The sequence below is a fragment of the Rana temporaria genome, chromosome 10, assembly GCF_905171775.1.
Source record: "Rana temporaria chromosome 10, aRanTem1.1, whole genome shotgun sequence".
Taxonomy (NCBI): domain Eukaryota; kingdom Metazoa; phylum Chordata; class Amphibia; order Anura; family Ranidae; genus Rana; species Rana temporaria.
Window position 1 is genome coordinate 115,327,673 of NC_053498.1, and position 11,164 is coordinate 115,338,836.

General features: G+C 40.5%; 1 protein-coding gene across 1 annotated transcript in view; it reads left to right on the plus strand.

The window, feature by feature from the left end:
* TTC12 (tetratricopeptide repeat domain 12) overlaps positions 1-10,548 on the plus strand; it is a 226,308-nt gene extending 215,760 nt beyond the window's left edge. The window contains exon 22 of the mRNA XM_040326012.1: positions 9,647-10,548. Within this exon, the coding sequence (XP_040181946.1) occupies positions 9,647-9,716 (70 nt within the window). The 3' untranslated portion in view covers positions 9,717-10,548. The remainder of the gene's footprint in view (positions 1-9,646) is intronic.
* The last annotated feature ends 616 nt before the right edge of the window (positions 10,549-11,164 follow it).

An 11,164-nucleotide genomic window follows, 5' to 3' on the forward strand; every position in this document is an offset into this window, starting at 1 on the left:
TATAAACAGACAGGACATGCAAGGGTTGGTTAAACAACTTAGGCACACAATGGAAAAGCAACTGAGAGTATGGTGGGACATAGCCACCCTTGAAACATATATAAAAGAAAAAATGACCCCCAGGAGGTTACGATGGGATATACACCCGAATGACAACGTTGAGGATGCTGAGCTTATGAACGAATGGTATTGTTTTTTTAATACATGTGAAAACGAACTTTTACATAAAATTGTTAAAAGAAGGAAGTTCAAATTAAAAACAATAGAAAAAAGTATCACAGAAATACAAAATCTTCTAACACCATTTGCAAGCCAGCAAGACTATAAAGATAAAACCAAAGAATTGCAGGATTTGATTAAAAAATATGACAGTGACATCCAGAGCAAGAAGCAAAAGAAGTTTAAGAGGGATGTACTTGATTATAAAAATATGCAGGTATACAAATGGCAAGCTTCCATGGAAAACCCGACAGAAGGGCTTGATGACACTATAACTGATGAGAGTGAACTCACAATGATAGCCAATGATGGGGCAACTAGTCCTAGGCACCCGATCATCTATACAACTACTAATGGACCTGAACAACACGGACAAAACACCCCCCACATGCCAAGATGGCAGCAAGGGAGACCCGAGAACAGAAGGGTTAGATATCAAGATGATTACTATAGGAGCCCCAATCCACCCAGAAGGAGATCACTTAGCCGTAATAGGCACTCCTCAGGAAGAGACCATTATCCTAACAACACACACTATAATTATGGTAGAAATGGAGGGGAGTATGAGGATTTTCACAGGGGAGGCCCCAACTCCCGCCCACCAGGAAGATGGAGACCAAGAACTGGCTACGGAAATCCAGGATGGAGAGGGATGAATGGCAACCGAGGGGCTACCCATGGAAGATCCCAAGGGAGAGGAGAAAACCCAAGGAACCAAGGACATCAAGGACAGGGAACCCACTCCAACCCATGGGACAACAGATCGCGCAATCAGGACAGAGAAATGGAATACAGCCAAAGAGAAAACGCACCAGAGGGTGCAGGGGAGGGCAGAAGAAAACGCCCAAGGCACTATTAGGTAAAGGCATATTTAATCTTAGCGACATTCAATTAACTAAGGAAGAGTTACATACCCTGGACTTGGGCCTCAAATATGCCCCGGAAAAGGCATTAGACCAATTTGAGGTCTATATAGACCTCCAGAAATTCCTTAGAAAATTGAACCTAAGAAAATTCTTTTTGACTAACCAAGATGACAACCCAATGGAAACATCTGAATATACCCAAACTAACTTAAGGAATAATTCCACATTTAACCCAAATACACCGGGGAGCCAGTGTATAGGGGCGTTCAAGAAAATGGTGGAAAGTGACCTCAGGAAATTGCAGCGGAAATTCAAAAACAAAAATAAAGATGTGTGGAAAACAATTAAGGAAATTGGCAAGAAAAAAGAAGTCATTATCAGACCGGCTGACAAGGGGGGTGGCCTTGTTATTCTTAACAAAAAGGATTATGAAGAGGAGATGGAAAACTTGCTTAAAGTTGAAAATACGTATAAGAAACTGAAGGGAAACCCCAAAATACGGTTCAACAAACTACTCGAGAAATTTGTAAAAAAGGGGAAGTCCTTAGGAATACTGAATAAAAACGAAGCCGAGTACTTAGTGTCGAACTCTACGAAAACACCGGTGCTATATTACACCCCCAAGATACATAAGAGACTTGAAAAACCTCCCGGTAGACCCATAATAAGTGGTATCAACTCCATTTTCTCCCGTCTAGGAGAGTACCTCGACACCTATCTGCAACCGATCGTTAAGTTGGGAAGATCCCACCTTCGTGACAGCCTACAACTTATTAATGAATTGCAACAGGTTGATGGTGCGGAACATCTACTCTTGGCTACTATTGATGTCAACTCCCTCTACACTAGTATATCCCAGGAGGATGGTGTCATGGGAGTAGAAAAAGCCTTACACCAACACACTAATTTAAAACAAGCACAGATTAACTTTATTGTTGAAGGGCTCAAGATGGCCATGGAGTGTAACTATTTTTGGTACCGGAACCATTATTATGTCCAAACTAGGGGGGTAGCGATGGGGGCCCGATATGCCCCCAGCGTTGCCAACCTATTGATGGACAGCTGGGAGGAAGAATATGTTTATAGTCGTAATATCCCTCAGATTAAACTGTACAGGCGTTACATTGACGACCTTATCATCCTTTGGGATGGCACCAATGACACTTTCCAAGCATTTCTATCTAATCTGAATACCAACAGATACGGCCTCACCTTTACTGGCAATTGTAGTACAGAACGCATAGATTATCTTGATCTACAGATTTACAAGGAGGGCTCAGAACTACATACAAGAACCCACTTTAAAACCACCGACCGCAACGGATACATCCCATCCACCAGCTGTCATCACCCTAGGTGGAAAGCCAATATACCAAAAGGGCAACTGATGCGACTTCGGAGGAATTGCAGTTCTGTCACTGAATTTCAAGCACAAGCTGACATAATCATTGACCGGTTTAAAGAAAAAGGATATAAAGAGGCAAACCTAGTGAAATTAAAAGATGAAGTGACCAACATGGACAGGAACAACATGCTGTCAGTTAATAAAAAGAATAAAAATAACAAAACTGATGTAGCCTTTATCACCGGCTTCAACTCCCAATACAAAGACTTCGAGCATATAGTAAAAAAGTATTGGCCAATCCTACAGGAAGACCATGCCCTTACTAAAGTCCTGGGCAAAAAACCTAGTTTCATCTATAGACGTGCCCCCTCCCTTCGTCACCATTTGGTGCACAATGTGGTAGATCCACCCAAACAGGTTAACATCTGCCCTGATCTGAAGGGATTCTTCAAATGTCAGAGATGTCTAGGCTGCAGGGTCAGCAAAAAACAACCGAGAAGAAAAATGAGTTTTAAATCTAGAAATGACTTCAAAGAATACAAGATCAAAGAACTCATCTCCTGTGACACAACACACGTGACTTATGTCATCGAGTGCCCGTGCCACCTGCAATATGTGGGTAGAACCACACGACCCCTGAAGATAAGAATCCGGGAACACATCAATAGGATTAAAGCAGGTTTTCCCAAACATCATCTCTCACGTCATTTTAAAGAGTTCCACCACCAAGACCCTACTGGCCTGATTTTTTATGGTATTGATACCATAAAGGATAACTGGAGGGGAGGAAATAAGACCACTGCAATATCCCAAAATGAGACCAGTTGGATCTACCGCTTGGGTTCGCTTGCACCCTACGGGTTAAACAAGGATATTGACCTTAATTGTTTCCTTGCCAACCCCTAGTTCCAGGGTTCTCAAGATGACTTACCCAGGGTATACAAGGCTATAGAGTGCCCTTGTTGCTTACTCCCCAGCTATGGGGACCATTAATAGAATTCGACTCTAGGAACCCTTCTCCAGCATGTCATTTGATTGGGGTCTGGTACCTGGGAAGCTTTGTCATACTACACCCCTGATAGGCCTACATTTCCCTTTAGGGTAGGCACCATCTTTGTTTGATGTTTAATGGTCACACCCCCTCATTCATATAATCTACCTTACGATGCTAGTGCTGCACATCCTAGCACCCATGAATCCTATACTATACCTCATGTTTTCCATTTTAGATACGGGTTATGCTACCCATCCTACCTTTCCATCTTTGTCCATAGGTATATCACTGTCTGTACCTATACTTACACCTCCAGGTTAAACTTCATCCCACCCCTGGGGTGTCCACTCTGCTTGGAGCAACATCATTATACTATGTATTTAAATTTGAAACCTTAACATAGGTCCCCCTCTGTTTGCATTTCTCCTTAAGTACTATGACCTTTGTATTAGGACTCACCTGCAATGGGCATACCTACAGATCATAGAGCTTATATGCATTAATGTCTCTACTCATGATTTGTAGTTTATTTACACAGATCTGATTTGTTCACACATATATACATATATATACCATAATCTTGTCTCACACTGGTATTGCATATGAGAGAAGCATATGAACTCAGCGCTGATATAAGCCATATAGTTAAACTGAGATGTCACCGTATGGAGTATTATGTCATGTCCGTATATACTTATGCACACCATGAAAATTGTCACCGTATGGAATATTATGTTATGTCCGTTTAAGCGTATGCACACCATGGAAATTACAATTATATATACCCAGGGACTCCTGCCAAAATGATCCGATCGGAAGGGATTTCCCCATCAAAATTATGATTGGTGAACGCCGCTTAGTGGGAGGGTTTTTCCATGGTGACGCTGGCTATATTAACCATCAGTAGCGGTATGCGTGTACCCGCTTCAGAAGACGTAAGAGAACGAAACGTGCGTAAAGCGGATACACGCACGCCCGCACGCACTTCCTGGACTAACCAGCTGTTCACCTGGTGGAACGCACGCCGTTCCCATGCTGGCTCTGATCTTTATTTGTGGAGTTTGTGCCGTGCTGGGAAGCTTGTTATTATACAGATAACTGTCTGCTTGTATCCACAAGCATTCTATCTGGCCCCCGTTTTTATTTTATTTTAAACTATTTTTATAAATATTTTATAATTTTCTTTTTGTTTATATACATTTGTATACATTGTTTCAGTATAAGCCTATGGCTGTACTAATAAACTTACCCACTGGAACCTGAACCTACTACTCTATGAGACCCTTTTTTTCATCCCTCGGAGGAATCTGGCCACCCAGGATCTTTTTTTGTACCAGCTGGACCGTAGGACCTACTAGGAGAGCGAGGACCCGAGTCGGTTGGATATCTTCTATGCACTTTACCCCTGCAGGGGTGAGGGCCTCTGGTGAGTAGGGACCCAGGAGGGGGAGCACCGGACCCACTTCGCATCACTGCACTATTGCATACTGTGATCACCTATCTACTTGGAAAGTCACATTGTCACCATTATCACTCTGGACTGCTGTTAATTTATTTATATTGGTTTACACACCCGGATTGTTTTTATATATATATTTTTTATATATATCTTTTTCTGAACTTATAGACATTCTTTGGATTTTTTGGTTTTTTGAATTTTTTACTTTTTTGGACACATTTTTTGGCACTTGTGCTGTACGCTATCACTTTTCAGTATTAATACATTTATCCAACGTTGTACATACTAAATTGTATATTTGTAGCACGTGGTCTCAGCCACACTTAAGTTACTTATTATACTACTGGCACATCACTTATTGTAAGAGGCACTATATTCAGGACACATTGGTCCATATAGCTTGTTCATACCACCTGTGGGTAACATCAGCCTCCACTTAGACAGCGCCACCACCCCCACACCATTGCTTATTATTAACTCAATATTAAACCCTATGGACTAAGACTGGGACTTCTCAATACTTTTGGTCATATAGTGTATATAAGTGAACTCCTGCAAAATTGAATATATCCAAAAAAAGGAATGGATCCAAACGAAAAAGTCCAGAAAAATAATGTGTGTGTGTGTGTGTGTATGTATATATATATATGTTGTTAGATAAGGCACCTCATCCCATAGATTTATTTCAAACGGAAACCGAGGGAAGGAAATTATTGCGGTGCCAAAGTAACTTAGTACAAATTATTAAAAACAACTAAATTTATTACATAGAAATTTCCAAATATTAAAATACATTAATGTTGAAAGGAGCACATACAATTTATTGAGTGGCGGGTCAATTTTTCCCTACTAGTTTCACCAAGACATTGGCTTCATCAGGGGAATAAGACGTGACCTGAATAGTTATATCTCTACAAAAGAAAAAAACATTTATTTAGAACATACAGCATCAAAATGAATAAGAAGTCATACATAGTGTGCATTACTGAATAGTTGGGTGATATGGCATTAATAGTTCAGTCGTCCTCCCCCCGCCACCCCCCACCACGTCATGTGGTGGGAATGACCAATCCACCACCCCCAGAGACATTCACCCAACCTTCCCAGTTGCCCCCCTGGGGCAGGGTAAACGCAATGTGGATCCAAGGATGGCAAGCCAACACTGCCGCAGTGTGGCTGCAGGGGGCAGAAAGGAGACCAATAAAGACTACAAGGAGAAAAATTTGAAAGTTATGACAAATAACTCCATGGGAGCCCAAGTCATTTATATAAATAGGGGGAAAAAAGGGAAGCGCCACCTAAGTGCAATATATCAGATACTATGTTTAATCTCAAAAGAAATGAACTTACAATACACAATTACAAAACAGGCTCATCAGGGTCTCATGATGTGTGGTGCGGTCCGGTCTTAGGTCCATCTAGATCCACGGATCTGCAGGCAGGGAGAGAAATACATCCTGTGGCCACCAGGAAACAGCCATGTTCAGCGTGGAGGCGCAGATGATGACGTTACCAGAGAGCGGGACCAGGGAGAGCACCAGAAGGAAGGTGAGACTAGAAACAACAGGCTACGCGCTCGGAGACAAGCTCCTTCTACAGGCCTACTGGGATACTGCAGGTGTGATGGTGTTTATATACTGCGGCCGCCCAGAGAACAGCAAACCACAGCACACCAGCAGCATATTAAGACATCTATACACTATAACGAAGGTCTGATCATGAATGGGCCAATGCTTGTTAGATATATTGAAATGACTGAATATAATTAAATAGCTGTCAAGAGAATAGGAGAATAAATAAACAGGGCTTTAAAGCCTCAATACATACCAACAGAATTATAAATTGGTTTTGAAGAAGGGGCACTGATGTAACCAATGATATGTGATCAATCAGAGATGGACGATTGATGGTGAATGGTTACACTAAAATTTGAAATTAAATGACCAAATGACAGTAAAGGGTAATAGACATAGTCACTTAAATATAGATTGACTAAATGCAATCACGTTGATAAATGCTGCTATGTAATGGTTTATTAACTTACCCTTTAAAAAAAGCTTTAAAGTGCTGTTCAGATGAACAGCATCCGGTTGCCACGTAGCCACGTCTGACACTTTGTCATATCTTACTTTGTCACAGGGGGTGACTACATGGCACAGCAATCCATCTTATCTATCCTCCTCAGCTTCTTTCCTTAACCCATCGCAAGCCAAGAATGTACGGCCGCGCTGCAATACTCAGGCCCTTATCCATCTATCCCATTAACCCCTCAGAACCTGAACTCGAGTTGGGGTCGCAGGCATTTAGCCACCTATAATATTAACCACTTATCAACCTATACTTTGAATGTAAAGTTATAAGTTAGGAGTTCACTTATATGTATGCCTATATACACATGTTTTGTGAACTTTATATATTGTTTTCACAAATGTAGAAAATGTTGTGGTGCTGTGGAATATTATTATTAGTTTATCACCGATGATTGTTTCACCTTTATTTATATTTTAGAGCCATAGATTGCCTAAAGCTGAAGTCTGGGGGGAAAGTTAAAACTACCCTTGCAGTGGGGCGCCTTCTGGACTGCAAGGGTTAAATGTTTTTTTTTTTTTTGCTTCCCCTGCATTTGTCACTTTCCTTATTCCCCCAGTGCTCTGGCCCTGGGTTGTGAGCAGGACCACAGCGTCCTCACTTACAATGCAGAATAGTGGGCCTACATATGTGATGATGACAGTCAGAGATGAGGCTTCAGGGGATGGGAGAGATGGATAAGGTAAATCTGCATTTAAAAATATCCTAGACAAAAATACAAATATTTAAAGCTGAAATCCAGTAAAAAAAAAAAAAATTATATATATATATATATATATATATATATATATATATATATATATATATATATACACACAGTATCGCACAAAAGTGAGTACACCCCTCACATTTTTGTAATTATTTTATTATATCTTTTCATGTGACAACACTGAAGAAATTACACTATGCTACAATGTAGTCAGTGTACAGCTTGGACCGTTTCCAGCGGACATTTCTGCTCCCGATTTTGATCTGATGGACTGTACACACCATCAGATCAAAATCCCCGCGGAAAACATACGCAGTAACGTGCCGCGCCGTCACCGCGACCCTGGAAGGTAAATACTTCCACGCATGCGTCAAATCACTTCGACGCATGTGAGGGATGGGGATCGCTTGGACTTATCCGGTGAGTCTGTACGAACGACCGGATCAGTCCAACAGACAGGTTTCCAGCGGATAGATTTCTTAGCATGCTAAGAATTTTTTATCCGCTTGAAAACCGTCGGCTGGAGAAATCTCAGCCGAAAAATGTCCGCTAGGCCGTACACATGACCGGATTTGTCTGCTGGAACTGATCCACGGATAAATCCCAACGGACAGATCCGGTCGTGTGTATGAGGCCTTAGGCCCCGTACACACGACCGGATCTATCCGCTGGGATTGATCCGCGGATCAGTTCCAGCAGATAGATCCGGTCGTGTGTACGGCCTAGCGGACATTTCCCAGCGGATAAAAACCAGCCAACGGATTCCCAGCTGATAAAAATGTCTTAGCATGCTAAGAAATCTATCCGCTGGAATCCCGTATAGCGGACTGATCCGGTCGTCTGTACAGACTCACCGGATCAGTCCGTCCGCTCCCATCCCTCGCATGCGTCGTAATGATTCGACGCATGCGTGGAAGTATTTACCTTCCAGCGTCGGGCACGTCGCCGCGTCATCGTCGCGGCGACGTCACGGCCACGTCACCGCGGATGTATTTCGCTGGGATTTCGATCTGATGGTGTGTACAGCCATCAGATCCAAATCCGCCAGAGGATTTATCCGCTGGACCGTTTCCAGCGGATATCCTCTCGTCTGTACAAGGCCATAGAGTTAAGGTTAGGCACATTCGACCACAGGTTCGATAGACACAGATTTATATTGTCAGCATCATGTTGAATACCCTATCTGTATCGAACTATTGTAGCAACAAAAACGAAAAAAAAGTATTTTTTATGTCGGATCTTTCGGATTTCGGATTCTGCGTGTTCGTTTTCGTTTATTAAAATGATAACGAAAACACCTGAAATTCGGACGAAAATGCATTCAGATGGAAACAAATGCACATGTCTGTGCAATATTGGGATAGGTGGCTTCTGCATCATGCACATGACTATATTACTGAAAGCTAAGCAAGTGTGTCTATGATTTTTTGATTAGAGATTCCACATTTGCACATGTAGTACTTATGGCATAATAACTTTAAACAGCTAATTGCGTCTTTTATTTTACATCTGCATTGGGTACAGTTAGTAAATTCTCTATTATGTAGAAGGTTAGTAAGCCAGATATATATTTTTAAAAAAGCAACAGGCTCCTATTTCAAGGACAAAACATTTAATCCTAAAAATCGACATTTACTATTATTACTAGCATTTTACTGTACACATAGCTTGTATAAATGGTTTTAGATAAGCTGAGGCTAGCATGTCTCCAATAGAATGTGTTCTATCAGTGCAATGTTAAAACTATTATGAAACAGAAAAATAATTGTCATTATTTGCTAACTACAACAAGGTTCTGAAGATATACCTTTTATACAGATGCAGGTTATTGTAATTTATGTTGTCATGTCTGAGATCTTAATGTATTTTGTTATTTATAATGTGCCTTGTGGTTTGTAATCTTTTATTAAATAAATAAAAAATAACTTAAACACAGAATTTTCATAATGTTTTTTTTTTTTGTCAGGTACCTGACACAACTTCGGGAACTTCATGGAATTGAAATTCTCAACTCTTGTATGAAATACATCAAATGATTGAACTCCTGTCCCAGATACCATGATAGTGTTAGTAGATAGATAGATAGACTCTCCTACAGTAAGTATAAAAGAAAAAAGCTGAATAGAAAATAGGCGAACATTGTCTAGTAATAAATGCTGGTTTTCCATATTTCTTGTTTTATTTTCAGTTAGCATAACTTGTGGAAACATTTTTCTAAAGAGACATTATGTGTAATTGTATTTATTGTAATATGGGGAAATATATTTATAAAAGCCCTACAAAAGCATACGTACCAATAAAGGATAATTTTATTACGTTACTTTTATTTTATTTTTATTTATTTTTATGACTCTAGGCTTAAAGTGTACATTGTAACTACAGCATACAAGTGTGATTAGGTCAGCAGTATAAAGTATACCTGCTGTTCCATTTATTTACCAGTGGCATGCTTTTAGTGCAGCTGTATAATCCACAGTACAAAGTAGGGTTTATATTTCATTTTTTGGCCTCAAGCATACTGGACATTTTTCTATCTCTCCTAGATGTTTCAGTTTCTTTCAGTTCTCTAAATCTCCAGAAGATTACAGTGGTCGGAGTGGTGTTGGGTGGGGGGCATTTGTAGGAAGAGGAAGATTTCAAAAAAGCAAAAGCTAGGGACACATCAAATTAATAGTAAGTAATTTCCCTTGTGCTGATTTTTTTTTTTAATGTGTTAAGAGTTCAGAGTCCAGCCATTTATGTATATGCAACTTCTAAAGCAATGATGAAAGGGGCTGTTCTTAACCTAATAAAATGTATAGACTGTTGTATTCTATGTTATCTTTATTATGTATCAAAAGACAATAAATGTATTTTCAGACTCTAAAACCAGTGGCATGGTGCTCTCATTCTTCAGATTCCCCAGATACATTATAGCTGCATAGTCAAACTTTGCCTAGTCAAGCTTTGCCAACCAGACTTTGGGTTTTATTTACTAAAACTGGAGAGTGCAAAATCTGGTGCAGCTCTGTGTGGTAGCCAATCAGCTTCTAACTACAGCTTGACTAGTTAAAGTGGTTGTAAACATCAGTCATGGAATCTGACAAAATCACATATATCTGTAGTGTTTACTTATCTATATTCAAAGCTCTAAGTGTTGTTTCTCTCTGGTGCTCCATTCCTCTGTTATTAGCATGAGTCACTTCTGAGAAGTTTTCCAGACACATGAGATAAAATGTGTGTTGGGGAGGGTGCTCAGAACAGAGCTTGTCTATTCAGATGACAGTTCTTCTGTGTGAAGGGGGATATGTTACTTTCCTCCAATCAGCTCTCCCATACTGTAACTGCAGCCTCTCCATCCTCTCCTTTCTGCTCCCGACAGATAAAGATGGATTTTTAACATGATTATGCTCTTTTGAAGGGATGTAGGGGAAATATGACTGAAGATAAACCAGTAACACCTATGTAGGAGGATGTGTTTCATTTTTGTGTACCATCTGAGGAT